Source organism: Tribolium castaneum, chromosome 4, assembly GCF_031307605.1.
Source record: "Tribolium castaneum strain GA2 chromosome 4, icTriCast1.1, whole genome shotgun sequence".
Taxonomy (NCBI): domain Eukaryota; kingdom Metazoa; phylum Arthropoda; class Insecta; order Coleoptera; family Tenebrionidae; genus Tribolium; species Tribolium castaneum.
Window position 1 is genome coordinate 12,842,089 of NC_087397.1, and position 16,005 is coordinate 12,858,093.

The window sequence follows — 16,005 nt, forward strand, 5'->3', positions numbered from 1 at the left end:
ATGAACTAGACTAGCACTTGAATTGTTTGAAATGTGTGTCCTGGAATCAAAGGATTTTCGACTTGTCCCTTTTTCAAAATTTGTTAGTATTTAGGTTTCAGTGGTGTCAGGCGGCCTTATCGGTGGTTATGCAGTCGCTGTTGGTCCAGAAAATCGCAGGCGGAGGCTGACGCCGTGGGGAGGATCCTGCATGATCCTGGGCAGTATCATTCCGTTCGTGCAGGCACTAACATATCGCCGTTCGAAAGTTATTTTCAATAGTTCGAGTCTTTTTGAATTTAAATGACAAGCACGTCTAGCTCTTGAAAGACAAGCTGGTAAGTTAGTGCATGAACATATTCCAATCATTTCTCAAATTCTCCACACAATGGCATTTTTCTGTGTATTAAAAAAATCAAATAAACAAAGCGTCCAAAATCACTCTAAAAATACGTAAGTTGATTAGTTAAGCATCACAATGAAATGTTCATGGATTTGGACCGGGCTTGCGTGTCGATAATTAAATTTGAAAAACTAATGAGACTAGTATTGGAGATCTGTCAGGTGAAGTAAATAATACGATTTTTTGTTATTAATGATCCTGAGCTCGTAGAAAATGCGGTAAAAAATTCATAAAATCAATGGTTGGTCCCCTGGTCCCATTTCTTTTCAATTTTTTCATCGGAAGATTAATCCCCAACTTATAATTGATATTTATGGAAAGCAAAAAATATAACTTGATCAGTAATTAGCTCATGTGTAACGACTGCCTAATCTGGCGTAACACACATAGACATATATCTGGATCGATCCTCGTATACACATCATATGTGTGACGTAAATTACCTGTAATCTGTTATTGTCAAACCCTCTTCTCTAAAATCTGAAAACCTCTGATCACATTTTTCACATTTAGACGCGATAATAAACTTTACCAATGTTAAGTCCTTTGCGGGTTTTCAGACATGTTTGGCATAAATTAACAAATTGAAAAACGTTTTTGATTAGAAATTGTTCCTTCCTTTAAAATAAAGTCTCTCTTAATACGCCGCTTTTGGAAAATCAGGTCTGTTGTATAAAATTCATAAATAAAATAATAAAATAAAGCAACAACAGCCTTTTTTAAATTCAGTCTTTTTGGTACAAATAATATAAATCATTCCCTGCAGTACAGACAGCATTTATTTATCTCACGATGAGTGTATATTTTTCCAAACAACATCTGCATGTGACAGATTGTTTTGCATAAATAAAGTCTTGATTCCCACTGTTTTGTAAAAACACATTCATATTTTAATTAAAAGCAAACATGTCTCCCTTAGTTTATAAACTTCGAATATGTTCTGAAGAACTTAGTTTATTTCATTGCAATGACGATATGTGGATTAGAAATCTTTTTCCAGGCAATATCGAGAGATTTATTTGCGCTATTCACTGGAAAATTGTCACTTATGCACAACTTTGATTCCAGAGATTGCATTTCCAACACTTTTATGTTCGAAATTTCCTTCTTACTAGTCTAATGAAAAATTTGCGTCGCACAAATATCCGGTTTAATTTTTTCCGAACTGAAATTAAGCGTTCCGGTTTCGTGATGAGAATTTCGGCTGTACAAGTTAATCATTTTGTACTGTTTTCGTAAGCGAACAGCAGGAGTGTACTTTTCATTAAATGTAAAATTAAAATTTTATTTTTCGGAAGAAGAGAGTCTGGGACGAATCGTTTTACCTGTAATGCTCGAAATTTGATAAAAACAATTTCATTTTACAATTCGGCGTAAAGCCTGCCAAAGAAATAATAAATAACTTTTAGAAATTTTGATGACAGAGCTTTGGTTACAAGCATGTGCAAGATAGAATTTTTAATTATCCATTAAACGAGCTCAAAGCTCGGAAAGTTTGTTCTTATTTCCACTCAGGGGTCAACTGTGTGAGCCCTCGTATCCATTAACAGATCACTTTTATTAACGTTGAAGCAATTAAGCTTCATGACGTAATTTATGTTTTTCGATTGTGTAGCACAAATTTGTTGTTTTGGTAATGAATTCTAGGAAACTGAGAAAGTTTTTTATCGGTTCATAATGAAACTCTTCCACTTTTAATAAGGTACGGAAGTTTAGGACGTGAAACTCAATAACGCAAAAACAACGTCTATTTAATTAAATTGACGTTGCAAAGAGAATGCAATCAAAAAGTTTATGATTGTCATAAACACAAAGGTTCGAACTTTTACGAAAAAGTTCGTTAACTGTGAGAGTTTCAAGGGGCAAAACAAGTAACTCCAGTTATAGTTTGTGGGATTTAACTCCAAAAAACCCGTGTCGTAGAACATATGGGTCTTTAAAACGGTTTTGAAGCGCTCAACTTTGATGAGAAGCAAACTTCCATTTAGGATCATGAAATGGAATTACATGAAACGGACTCGTGCGTAATGAATTCAAGAGGCGGTCAGTTTAACTAAATTCAACACTGAACTGTACAATTCGTAATTACCTCAACATTAATTTGAATTATTTTAACGTTGAGGGGATTTTTGCGAGTCTAGCCAGGATCCATTAGCAGGAATGTGAGCATACACTTTGCTAACATTGTGATTTATGTGCAAATTTGCGTTTGTTCCGCTGGTAATGGAAATAAACAAAAAGAGGAGTCGCGTCATTTAGTGGCGATAAGTTGCAGGTGTTGGTTGAAAAACTTGAAAGAACAATAGAAAAGCGTAAAAGCGCTTAATTCCTGCACCGATGGGGTGTTAAGAGAGGTGAATTTTTAATTAGAAAATTCCGTCGACGAAGTCTCATTGTGTCGCTAATTGTGTACGTACTTTGTTCTGTGAAAAATAATTACTCATCTGAGCGCGAGTGTCCTATCTCAACCCCAGCTAGAGATTCATTACGTAAAAGGGATTTGCCGCTTTTATGGTAATCGCCCGTCGGCAAACTTTACCTGCACCACCTCTTCACCCTTCGAAACATTGCAAATCCAAACTGTCATTCCCTACAAAACGGAGGCTTATGGGTGTTGGGTGTATATCGTTTTTTAATGATTCGATGCAAGCAACGAAAGTTTCGGTTAATCTCACGGATTCAAATTCGCCAAATCGGATATGAAGTTTTAATGGCTTTTTGGAATACTCTTGCAGTCAACTTTGTAATAAGACGATATCTACTCGCTTAAACACTCCAGGCTAGTTACATGGAAACAGAAAACTCATCTCGAAATTTCGCTTCGAAAATATTTAAGAATGTATAATCCGCTTTAATTCTTTTTTTCAACGGCCCTCAGGGTTTATTATTTCCGCTTATTTCAAACAAAATTCAGGAACAAGTGAAAGAAGCAGAATTTTTTCTCTTTTACGTCGGGAAGCATAGTCTTAATTCGGATTACATCAAGCCAAATTCTTTGATGAAAATTCATTTATCTAAAAAATCCAACATATCTCAAAGATAATAGCCAGTACACAATTCATTACTTGATTTAAACAAAGTTTGCTATTTTGTGGCTTGAGGGGGGCGTTTTAATATACCTATCAGTAGAATTTGCAACCCTGTGTGCTTTATTAAATATTGATGTAAACACTGTTCTAATAAATGTCAAAAGCGACTTTTATCACACGAACAAAGACGGTTAAACGAAGCAGAATTAAAACAGACGACATCAAGCATATTTTATTATTTACTGAAAAACGGAAAACACCGCCATTAACTATTGTACTGTGTTTTCGCCAACACTGGCGCTGCTCGTAATCGAGTTCAGACAATTTGATTTTTCTCTACTGGAATTCTGTCGGGTAATAATAGAATTTGCATGGTAGCATATTTATTGCTAAAATTGATATTCTCGTGCAATTTAAAATTGTTTTTCAATTGAAGCTATCGATTTTACCCGGGGCGTGGAATTTAAAATTCTACTTAACTGGCTAAGGATTTATTTGCGTATTTGGAATTCATTATGTCGTGTAATCAATAATTTCTAAACGGACAAAACTGTGTGGCTGAAAAAAGAAATAATTTTAAACAGGAAAAAACTCTCAAACCATTGGCATACACAAGGTCAAATACGAAATACAGTTTTCGCAGACAAGTTAAAGTTCTTTTCTATCACACTTTTAAGAAGGCATACAGCACATAAATAGAACATTACTAAAATTTCTTTTTTAATTACTTTCTTCTGTTTGTTTTTTTTTTCTTGTATTTTGTATTCGATCATGTTTTGTGTTGAGTAGTCTCGGCTAAACTACGCCCACAAAAAAAACTTGAGACTGTCAAGATTCTTTAAAAAATCAGAAAATATCTTTGATTATTAATTTTTTGTTGAACTCGTACATAATTTCATGCTTTATTGCCCTTTTATATTCGACATTACTAAAGCTATAAAGTTATATGAGTTGTAAAATAATGCCAATGCCCATGAAAGCCAAAATGATAAAGCACTTGTATTATACGTATGTTCAAACGGTTGGTGACCCTCCTTTGTGATGCTTTTTGTTACAAATTGCTCAATTCAGACCTTATCTAAAAAGGTAAATTGGCCTCAAAGCTATTGTAGTAAATTGTTGGATGATGTAGTTTTGAATAAATAAAAAGTAATCGCGGAGAAGCATTTAAGAGCGTTACATATGCTCGCTCTATTGTCACGCTTTTCCGAGCTATGTTTAGAGCTAATCAATAACCACTTCTCCCTGTATACATATTTGAATAACTCTCAAAGCATCTTTGAGTGGTTAATTGCCGTCGTTCTGTTCCAGATTTTCGGCCATGAGGCGATCATCAAACGCAGTTCTTCAATCCCAAACCTCCGAACCCTTAATCGTGGTTGAAGATTCGTATTATGAGGACCCAGAAGAGCAAAAAGCGAGTGATCCTGACTCGCACCACAGTTCGGAGGACGAGTCTCCCACCATGAACCCATATCTCCTGTCTCCATACTCACGAGACGTTCGTAAACACTCCCTGCCAACGCCCCAATGTAGTGGAATCACAGCAAGTCAGGTCCGGCGTTTATCAGAACGGGGGGAAACCGTTGGGCCTGGACCTAGACAAGCTGAGTTCCTGGCGACACTTTCGACAGCACCGGCCCCTTCTCCAGGAGGTCGGAGACATTCTGTGGTGACTATTTCGAAGGTCCCTCCGACTTTGTTCGGGAGGAATAGACGGGAGTCTGTAGCGGCGTTTTCCTCTGGTACTGGGTTTCCGACAAGAGTGCTTCCGAATAGACGGGAGTCCATTGCTTGTCCGCCGTCAACTGAACCTCGAGGAAGTGTCCATAATCTCCAGTTGGATATAATGGACGATATAGTCCAAGCGCGCAAAGTCCGGATGAAGTTGTGGACAACTAGCAATGAACGCGTTTGTGAAGTTCAACCCCTTGACGATTCCAAAGCTGGTGATGTTCAAAGATACACAAATTCTTCCAACCGTCGGTACTCGGACTTTGTGGGTACCACTTTAGCGCCTATTCCGAGTTCGAGCAAGCGGCGAGCGTCCGAACTGCCGCCCCCCAACACCTGCACCACCACAAGCGCAAGTAAGCCACCCACCATCGGAATAGTTTGCTCTAATACTGATCTTATCTCTATTTTATCTTCCCTTTCGACGTCTTCCACGGAAATAAATCAGTGTGAGACAGCACGAAAACCTGAACCCTCGTCCTCCAAAGCCATTGACCAGAAACGCAGTCGATTGAAGAGCAACAGGTCGAGTAGTTTCGACATTTCGATCCTTCACAGCGATAGCGAAAATACGCCTTCGAACTGGTTCGCCAAACGACATCAACCGATTTCAAACCGAGTTGTTGAGAAAGAGCCCGGAAAGGTGGTTTGGGACGAAAGAAGCGGATCGTTGGTGGATGCACAAGCTTTAGGCAGTGCTATTGAGGGCTTTCTCAGACAAACTACACCAGAAACAGGTAGCACCACCTCACCACACACTTCACCCAGCAAATGCAAAACACCAACAAATAAAAGCGCCGCTGGTCGGGCTAAAACTAGTTGGTTTTCGAGCAAGGGCGAAAGTGACTCAACCGAAACCTGCGACTCTTCACTCTGCTCAACTTTGAAAGACTTGTTTGTAAAATAGTCAACTAGACTCGAGTGCTGCTGCAATATGTTTAGATAAATCTATCTAATCGGTGTTACAATATAAATGTGTCTTATTCGTAATCACTTTGGTGGAGTACAATCAAATATTCCCGAAACTTTTCTGTTTGTTGATAGTTGTTTAGTAAGTGACCTTCGAAGACTAGACCAAAAACAGTTTGTCAGGTACAACTAGGATCATTCGCAGTACTAAGGCTATAACAAATTTTGTTACCATTCTTGTGTGTTGGAAGCGCTTCCCTCTCGAATGCCGAAACAGTACCAACAATAACCAAATTTTCAGTTGTGTAATTCATTAAGTTAAGGTGCCTTCTTACAATGTCGCGTAATAAGTCTGACTTGATTCGAGAGGAATTGGAAAACTGTATAAATGTGGTCGCTTTGCGGGTCAAAGTGTTACCACCTAGCAAAACTGTAAATAAAATTTTGGACCATATTAATGTTGTGTATAGACAATCCTCATGAGTTCTAACGTGTGTCACATGTTTCAAATCAATTTTGAAGCTACATTCTAAAAACTGTATATTTTAAATACTCAATTTAATGTTATACTGACTCGATATACTTATAAAGACATATTGTTGTTTGATGTTTTTAATCGTTGTTGTATATAGCTCGATGTACAGACTGTTGTTATAAATGTTACAATAAAGAATGTTTCTCTAATTATTTAAAAACGACTTTCATTTATTGGTAAAAAGACCACTCGTATAGACTTTTCAATGTTTCATTGTTTTGTGAAGTATTGAACACATTCGAACGCTCAAGACGCACGCAACTAAAAAAACGAAAAATATGACTCGTACTACGCTTAACAAATACGAAAATATTTTGTTAATCCTAACTTTGTTTATGTTAGTCAGAAGTCAAGAACGCAATAAATAGAATTATTTTAAATTTTATTTAAAATTTAAAATAATTTTAATAATTATAATAATAATAAAAAAAATTAATAATTTTATTTTATTGTTTTCCTTTTACTGTTTGTTTATTTCAAAGTCAATCTTTTCTTAAATTAATTCTTGAACGCACTAGAACGACGTAGTTTATAGTCTATCAAATGCCAATACGAAGTAGGTAGGTATTAGCTGTTTCAAAACTATAAAAACGCCAAAGTCGCATTTCCTCTCAAAATTAGCTGTTATAAATTATTCATTAATAGGTAATGTAATTTATATTTTCAATGAGGGATCTAATCATTAATAACTACTTTACAATTTTATCAATCTTTTTTCAAAAAATAATTTGCTAAAATGCGACGTTGGCGTTTTTATAGTTTTTAAATAGCTAATACATGTGTTTAGAGTACGGAGTACTATAACTTAGGAAACGAAACGAGACACAAAATCGCAAGATTTTCTGAACCCAAGCAGAGTAAAAATAAATACACTAAATAATTACTTGGAAAAAATGCAGAAAAGTTGAGCTTTGCATTCTTAACAAATGACTAAATTAAGTTAAAACTCAAGTCAAAGATTATTTATCAGTTTATGAAACGTTTTAACATGTAAAAAATGCCGGAATATTATATCTTTAGCTCAGTCATACGCCAGTTTCGATTGACTTTTGTAAAATAATTGTCTCTTGCTCAAAAACAAACTGACTTTCTAACCAATTGTAGCAACAGTTTTTAAGAAAAAAACTTTTTACCTCAAAATTTTAAAAATGTCAGATTTATCACTGTTTGTTGGGCCTTACACTTACTAAATTTTTGCTGTTTTAGACCTTTTGGACTCAATGTCCATCAAATGTAGCTCGCAAATGCTTTATAAAACATATTTTTAATTAGTTCTCTATTTTTTGAGCTTTGATTATTAGTTAGCCCTCCGCACATTTTTGTGGACCTTTATTATTCTGGCTATTCGTCGTATGTTTGGTGCAAGCACTCAAGCTCTGTAAGTCCAGAAATTGTCTGCCATAGCATGGGCCTACAAATTTATATCGTTACATGGCAAGACTCGACTAGTGGTGGACTAGTGTTTAATTGTTTTAAGATGAGTTTTAAAAGTGAAGTTGAGTTCCTATTATATTCCTATGAGTTCCTATTATACAGTTTGCTCAAAAACTGGCGCACCAACTCAGTGGTACGTTGTTGAGAAGAAGCATGTGTAGATCACGGAAGAATCTTGAAATAATTCTTAAAGCCATATTTAAAAAACTCTTGAGCTACAAACGTATTTTGTTAACTTCGTCAGTTTTCATTATTTTTTAATGTTTTTATGTTTCGCACTAAGTAATCGTTCTCCAACTACACGATGAATAAAATTATTTTTAAATTTCCTATCAGACTTTAGCAGTTTTTTGAATTAAAAAAAATTAAAATCTATGAAAAAAAATTACAGATTGTAGATGTGCCAACACGGGGAATTATTTCCTAGGAAACCATTTAAAAAATAATTTATTTTTATTGTTGATCTAATTCTATTGCGGTCAGAACTGTTAGACAACGTTGCCACATATCATTTATTTAAAATTCGTTATTTATCAACAACTTTAATACAAAGAATTTTTTTACTATTTTTACCTTAATTTGTAGGTAATTCTCCACCACGCTCCGATGAGTTGGTGCGCCGGTTTTTGAGCACCTGGTATAACGCAAAACGTATTGAAAGTTTTCAACAAAAAAATACAATTAATTTGTATAAAGGGACTGTAAAAATCTCCCAGAAGACGAGATTTCCTCAAAATTGAAGAGAACAAGGGTATACTACCGAATCGTATTAATAACTTTAATACAACAAATTATTTTTTACAATTTCTACGTTTATATGTAAGTATTACATTACTCACACATGAGTGAGTTGGTGCGCCGGTTTTTGACCACCCGGTATATGTAATTAGGTATACAGTGTCTCACAGATCTCGATCGCGCCCCACCGGAAAAATGCAAAGTTTAGACAATTCTGAAGCTAAAATGCCTTTACAAAAAATTTCTAACTCTGCGTTTGGGAGATAGTTACCACTTAAAAGTAGCCAATCACAAAAAGTTAATTTGCGGAAGAGTGCGAAAACAAAACACGTTACCATACCAAAAAAGAGTGACAATAATTGGAAAGTTAATTGACCTAATTTTTCGAAAATATTTTGTCAAGCAATTTTCAAGAGATCCGTAAAACTTGAATGAAAATTGATACTGACAACACGTTTGAGAAAGTTCGGGAAAATAATTTTCTAATTTATTCTCACTCATTTGTGATATTCGAACAACTAATTTTTGGCGTTTCGTTTGAATTTTCTGTTAAATTTATCTTACTTAGAACATCCGTTTTGTTCGACCTTGGTGGTTTTGTTCCACAGACATCAAATTAAAATAAAACTTTCACTCAAAAAAAACATCATACTTACAGCAAAAATTACTGGTATATGTTAAGTAGAAAATTACCAATACAATATTGATTTAATTAGTAAGTATATGAACTATATGAAGGGACAAATATTTTGGGTTGTTTATCCACAATATATATTGTCCACAAATGTGCGAACGGCTAAGCACGGTCAAAAATAATTCCATAAATTCAAAGGATAATTTTAATAATTCTAAAATGCCTGATTTTTTTCAATAAAAAAATTATGAAATTGTAAATTTCAAATCGTACCTAATGAACTACGCACTAATAAGTTGATAATATAAATAAAAAAAATGTTAAGTATGATGAAGGTTTTAACTAGCTTTTACACATTATTATTGAGTATTGACCATATTTTATTTTAACATTTCCAAAAAATAAAAAGCAAATAAATAGCTTATTTTTGTAATAATAAGTCTACGAACACAAAGTTATGGCTTTAGTGTAGAAAATTCGTTTTCACTTGTTGAATCTACTTATTCCTCTCAGTTTATGTTTAATGATAATTTGATAAAAAACATACTTTTCCATTAGTTAGTTGTATAAATTAGGAGTGCACAACCAACAGAAAGTAAGTATTTGGTACCAAATTCAAACTCTCAATTTTTTAAATCATTCTTACTCTTCACAAATTCATTCGCAAATATGCGATCGTAGTCACTAAATTAAATTTAAATTACAAATAAACAGCAGGGAAAGAGATCTGTATGCAACTTCTAGTACTCCTCAAACAAGCAAGGTCAAGTAGATTCGACTATAACGGTTCCAGCTGGTACCTACCAAGCGTTTTAAAAAATCAAAAACAAACGTTTAACGTCGAGATTAACATCACTAGTAATAAATACAACAATAGTAAAATGTAAGTAAGTATTCTAAACTAGTCGAGAGATTCGATGTTTTTGCTTTGTAGAAAAATGACCGTGGATTTCACCGCCTTGATAACAGAGGAAACGTTATCGAAACTAAAATGCGATGACTGCAAAAACCACTTGTCTCACTTTCCAATTTACGTCTCCAACGACAAAAAGAACATCTGCGGGCGTTGCTCAAAAACACAAGAAAACCTAACAAGGAACGAGGTTTATGAAGGTTTAGCCCAGTTCATTCAGTTTCCTTGTCAATATAAAAATAAGGGTTGTGGTGAGATATTTTTCCCGAAAGACATTCCAACGCATGAGGAGAGATGTGTTTTCCGTATTATTGAATGCCCCACGAAACACTTCACTTCGTGTGATTGGACCGGGGCATTACCCACTGTTTTGGTTCATTGCCAGAACAAACACAATGAACTGATTTTGAAAAACGGCGCTTTTGAGTTGGATTTAGCCAAATCGTACAAGAGTGAGAAGTTGCTGGAATATGAGTCTGGGGTATTTATCGTCGTCCAAAAATTTTACCCTATTAACAAACTGATGGAGTTTACGGTGCGTTACCCCGAGTATGGGTTTGATATTAAGGAAATTCCATGCAAGATAAGCTTCAAAACAGCGAATAGAAATGTGGAGGTTTGTGGTTACACGACTAGATTTGAGGACGATAAAGTCACCGAGATTTATTTGGACTCATTGAGCGATCGCAATGCAGTTTCGACTGTAATAGAGGGAAAAATTGCACTGGATAAGTTTATCGACAAGCCGGTTATTAATGAACAAAATGATGAATTTTTGGCTTTGTTAAAATGTTCGTCGTGTCATAGGTTTGCTTTACCACCCATTTACGAGGTGGTTTCTACCAATCCAGGCCAACCCATTTACGAGGTGGTTTCTACCAATCCAGGCCAACAAAATTTGGTTAAGTGTGCCAAATGCAAGCCATTGGTTAGTTTGCCATCAGCCAGTACCAATATGTGGGGTACCCCTTCAGGAGCACCCAAACCTCAAGCTTTGCGGAATATCGCTTTGGATAACCTTGCAAATAAGCTAACTTTTCCGTGTGAAAATGAGCCAAATGGGTGCACATTTAAAGCGAAACCGCTACAAATGGTAAACCATCAAATTTCGTGTCCTCGAGGGACCTATAACTGCCCCGTTGGTGAATTTGTTTCCTGTGTTTGGAATGGTATGGGAACCGAAATCGAGGCTCATATTGAAGAAGTCCATTCGGGTTTAATCTTGAAATCGTCAACGGTCTCTGAACCTATTAAAGACGTGTATTCGTGTTTCCAACAAAATACATCATCTTTCGGTTCCACACAACGTTCCAAACAAACAAATCATGTTCCAAACGTGTCGTGTTACATTATTAAATTTTCCAATCGTTTCTTTCGCTTAAATTTTACGGAAAAAGAAAGTGAATATCACTGGGCGGTTCAATTAATTGGTCCGTTTGGAAAAGGCTACATGTTTGAACTTGAATTAGCTGATGAAATGAGAAAAATTAGTTTAGTAACAAAACAAGTTTGTGGTGGTCTCACGAAGAAATGTGACCTATTTCGAACCAAGAACTGTTATTTCAGTTGCAACCAAATTACGAATTTCGTTCGCAACAATATGATTACGTTCAATGTGAAAATTTACGAATGATTTGTGCTTACATTTTGTACCCAATAAATTGTAACTAAAAGAAATGAACTGTGTGTTACTTTAATTGTCAAAAGGGTGTGAAAAAGGAATTAAAGAGAGAATATTTATTGTGGTTTATTCAATATTACATCATCCAATGCAGATCTGAAGTAGAAATATTATAAATGCAGACATACACTAAACCTAGTTAGTGGCAAACAACTGACGAATTGATCACAAGTTCTACTGGAAACATTATTTATTTTTCGAATACATGATACACCAATCTAGATGGAATGATAATGACATCAGCAAATATTTATTTAAACATGAAAAACCTAAATAAAAAAAATCATCAAATATGGGTGTACCTGTAAACTTATAAGTAATCGTTAAAAAAAATTAAACATTTTTATAATTTATAACTGGCCGCAATCGGCGACGACAATCTTTTTCGAGGTTTTTCCTGACTGGGAGCCAAACGATTCGATTTTCTTAACAACGTCCATACCCTCGACGACTGTGCCGAACACTACGTGTCTGTTATCTAACCAGGAGGTTTTGACGGTGGTGATGAAGAACTGGGAGCCGTTGGTGTCCGGACCGGCGTTTGCCATCGACAAAACACCAAAGCCGGTGTGTTTAAGGGTGAAGTTTTCATCGGCGAACTTGTTTCCATAGATGGACTTCCCGCCGGTACCATTATGGTTGGTGAAGTCACCACCTTGGCACATGAAATTCGGAATCACACGGTGGAATGTGGAGCCCTTGTATCCGAAACCGTGCTCGCCGGTGCACAACGCACGGAAGTTTTCGGCTGTCTTGGGCACCACGTCGCTTCGGAGCTGCAAACATTCGCACACATAAAGCGTCGGAGAAATCGAATGAAGAAGTAGGGAAGGGAGAAAAGAAGAATTTAAACTTTGTCTACCCGAAGACATCCACTGTTTATTTACTTTCTTTAAATTTAAAACCTTTAAAGAAAAAAATTAAGACCTAGCTCTTTACAAACCACTCCCAAAAAATCCAAAAATCTAAAATGAAAGGTCAAGATGAGAGAGAAAAAATATATTAAGTCCTAAAGGTAGTTACGAAAAGAGCAATCGTTCGATGATGCCTTTGTAGGGACATTTTCACTATTTTTTTTTGGGTCACTAATTAGTAATTACAGACCACTTGAACACGCTTTGCTACGAAAGGTCAGTGAAGTAAAAGCACATTACGTTATTTCCGCCAATTTCAAACAATTTAGATTGCTTTTGAACCAGAAACTCATTCATTTTGAGCCAGAAAACTACTTGTTTTAAGAAACTTCGCCGAATTAGACCTAAGTTATGTCCAATCAAGTTCAAGCCATTTAGCTAGTAAATAAATAAATTTGTCACATGACGTTACCATTTTTGGCCCCCGAAATGTTTACAAACAAAAAACACTACATTGCTGCTCCTCAAAGAAAAGTTTTTCATTAAACTTTTGTGTGAAAAAAAACACCATTGCTTTTCATCTCCAACATTCATTAAAGGACCATAAAATAAATATTTTTGGATATGTAGTCATGACTGAGTCATCATGACAAAGACATTAGTTACATTGATGATACAAAGAGCAAACGTGATTTTTCCCGTAATTTTCAATTGCATAATTTTAGAAATTGGATTAATTACACTATTATCATACCATTGCTAATGAAAAAATTTTATAAGGTTTGGTACACACTCTCGCGATTTCTCCATTATTGCGCCACCGAAATAATACTTCTTATCGCTAGATACGGTTGAACAACGTGTTAGCACTTATCGTATTTCTTTACACAAATGATGCCAAAACTTAAAGTCGAATATCTAGTCAAAACAGCAACGAATGAATAAATGCCATTGCATAAATAAAATTAGGAACGAAAACAATTAATGCGTTTTTTACGTGGCGCAAAAATTCAATGAATCGATTGTATAAATACAATTTTCTGTAAGGAAACTACGAATAAAACGATTTGTTTTGAGTGTTGAACTTGAAATTTTTTTGTGGTGAAAAAAGACTACTCTTTATGGCAATGGCCATTCATTATCCAATGCAATTAAGAATGAATGAACATAGTTGCTTCCTCCAGAAACAATAAACTTTTTATTTAACATTTGATTTTTTTTTCGCCAACAAACTTCATGACTGCAGATTTTGCAAAAGTACATAGTAAACCTAAAGGACTCTCCCAAAATTTATCAATGAGGTGTAGACTCCTTTTTCTGTAACTTATTTCACCTCATTTTTGAAACAAATAAGGCCCAAACGTGACAACTCTAGAAAAACTAAGGCAGCAAAATAGCAAAATTTTCTCTGTTGAATGTAGAATTTGTTGTATTATTATTCCTAATGAGCAAAACGTTGAAAACAACACTGCAAAAAGCTTGGTTACGGTGAAATTTTGAAAACGTCTCTTTGACAAATTAAGAAGTCCGCGATGGTACCAACATGACAAAAGTAAAATCCACTTCAAGGCCACCGCTGATTATTTCGAAATCACGATATCATTGAGAGGAAAACCGGTGGAAAACAAGTTATTAGCGCAAATTAAATTGAATTCCGGTGTCGAAATATGCGATTAAGGCACGATAACTAGCGGAACATTTATTATGTATAATGTAACAAGATAACTCATGAATTGCACGAGTTAATCAATTTCGCACGTTGGAAAATTACCAATTACACATCGGGCGTTGGGTGGGAAACGGCGCAACCCATCGCCCGAAAGCCCCCTTTTGGTATCACCCATCAAATTGCCCAAAATAAGACAGGAACAGTGTAACAATATCCAAGTGGGGGGCTGCGGGGAGGGGACGCCTCAACAACGCCTATGCGATTTCAAGAGAAAGCTCAGAATTTCTCACGAAAGGTCGGAAAATGAGCGGAAATGGCTTAATTACTCTCAAACGATGGCAAAGGTTAAGGTCAGGGAGTGGAATTTTCCCTCCAGTCAGCTACCGGTAACCGGTGACTTGCAAACAAGCATGGTGGATGTCAAAAACGCCGCCTGATTTACTACTTCTACGGGTGTTAAAACACGTGTTTGTCGCTTACCTCGATCACAATCCGGCCCAGGGGCTGGTTGTCGGCAGACATATCCATAAAAACTCTGGGGAGACCCATTTTCTTGCACAGATTTCTTACAAGAGTCGAAGAAGACGACAAAAGCGGACTAAACGTACAGCGGGCGGCGAATGCGCTATTACCACACGACGAGGACAGAGAACCGGCTCGACGAGAAAGAACGAAGAAGGCCATGTTGACGGAATTACTGCGGGGCTCAAGCGCAGAACTCTGGTAATAAGGGGCAAATTCTGGGTCACCAGCCGATAATATCCATCGCGTTTTATCGAAAATTCAAATTAAATTTAAATCGCGATTTTCTCAACTTAGATCGAAGAACACAAGCCCAATTTTTGCCTAATAGAGGTTATTATGAACACAGTTGTTGTATTGGAAACTCAGGGACGGATTAAAAACAATTTTGTCGTGTTTTCCGGCTCACACGTGTTCCCCAATGTTGCCAGGCCCAACACATTTTAAAGGAATCAAACATTTAATTACCTCTTTACTACGCTAATAATAATTACTTTTTGCCTTTTAAGAGGGTGTTAGCGATTTTGTTAAAAGCTACAATTTGGGCAAATTAATAGTGCTGAAGCAGGTTTTTTTGAGTTAAAAACTACATTTCTTTTTGGAAAAGTTTGCTAAAACGGCTAAAAAATCACGAAATTAGTTCAAAATTGATGTTATCAATTTGTTTCGCTTGATTTGTTAGGTATTGTCTCTGCACAAGTAGAAACGAATTTTATTTATCAAATATTATTTTCTGAAACAAGCCAAAATTTACAAAAATTATTCGAAATTGATGATATTTTATTTGCTTTATGTTCAGAGCAGAATTTTGAGAAAAAAATTAACCGAAAACTTTCAAATGTCGTAGTGAGGAGTGGAAAACTGAATTATTCAAATAAAGATATTAATTAAGTCTAAAATCACATTTTGAGCATTTTAGTCAAAAACTTTCCTCATCAGCCGAAAACAGTATAGTGGGAAAGTCTACTTAC

General features: G+C 35.7%; 3 protein-coding genes across 3 annotated transcripts; 2 read left to right on the top strand and 1 right to left on the bottom strand.

Moving 5' to 3' along the window:
- The first annotated feature begins 8 nt into the window (after nucleotides 1-8).
- Nucleotides 9-6,749, top strand: kairos. The gene is made up of 2 exons (XM_008202598.3): nucleotides 9-317; nucleotides 4,723-6,749. Exon 2 carries the CDS (start codon nucleotides 4,733-4,735, stop codon nucleotides 6,050-6,052), a length of 1,320 nt encoding a protein of 439 aa, XP_008200820.1. The 5' UTR covers nucleotides 9-317; nucleotides 4,723-4,732; the 3' UTR covers nucleotides 6,053-6,749.
- A 3,370-nt stretch (nucleotides 6,750-10,119) lies between these two features.
- Nucleotides 10,120-11,985, top strand: LOC100141711 (uncharacterized). Its single transcript, XM_015983502.2, has 2 exons — nucleotides 10,120-10,278; nucleotides 10,330-11,985. Exons 1-2 carry the CDS (start codon nucleotides 10,127-10,129, stop codon nucleotides 11,939-11,941), a joined length of 1,764 nt encoding a protein of 587 aa, XP_015838988.2. The 5' UTR covers nucleotides 10,120-10,126; the 3' UTR covers nucleotides 11,942-11,985.
- A 45-nt stretch (nucleotides 11,986-12,030) lies between these two features.
- On the bottom strand, nucleotides 12,031-15,208 carry LOC655649 (E-cadherin). Its single transcript, XM_961215.4, has 2 exons — nucleotides 14,993-15,208; nucleotides 12,031-12,765 (listed from the first exon to the last, which is right to left on the bottom strand). Exons 1-2 carry the CDS (start codon nucleotides 15,194-15,196, stop codon nucleotides 12,340-12,342), a joined length of 630 nt encoding a protein of 209 aa, XP_966308.2. The 5' UTR covers nucleotides 15,197-15,208; the 3' UTR covers nucleotides 12,031-12,339.
- Between the last annotated feature and the right edge of the window lie 797 nt (nucleotides 15,209-16,005).

Excerpts from the sequence above, each read along its gene's own strand:
- LOC100141711 (XM_015983502.2), top strand. The coding sequence starts at position 10,127 with ATGCAACTTCTAGTACTCCTCAAACAAGCAAGGTCAAGTAGATTCGAC. Across the intron at positions 10,279-10,329 it reads AAATACAACAATAGTAAAAT|AAAAATGACCGTGGATTTCA; the intron begins GTAAGTAAGTAT and ends TTTGCTTTGTAG.
- kairos (XM_008202598.3), top strand. The coding sequence starts at position 4,733 with ATGAGGCGATCATCAAACGCAGTTCTTCAATCCCAAACCTCCGAACCC.
- LOC655649 (XM_961215.4), bottom strand. The coding sequence starts at position 15,196 with ATGGCCTTCTTCGTTCTTTCTCGTCGAGCCGGTTCTCTGTCCTCGTCG. Across the intron at positions 12,766-14,992 it reads TGGGCCGGATTGTGATCGAG|CTCCGAAGCGACGTGGTGCC; the intron begins GTAAGCGACAAA and ends GAATGTTTGCAG.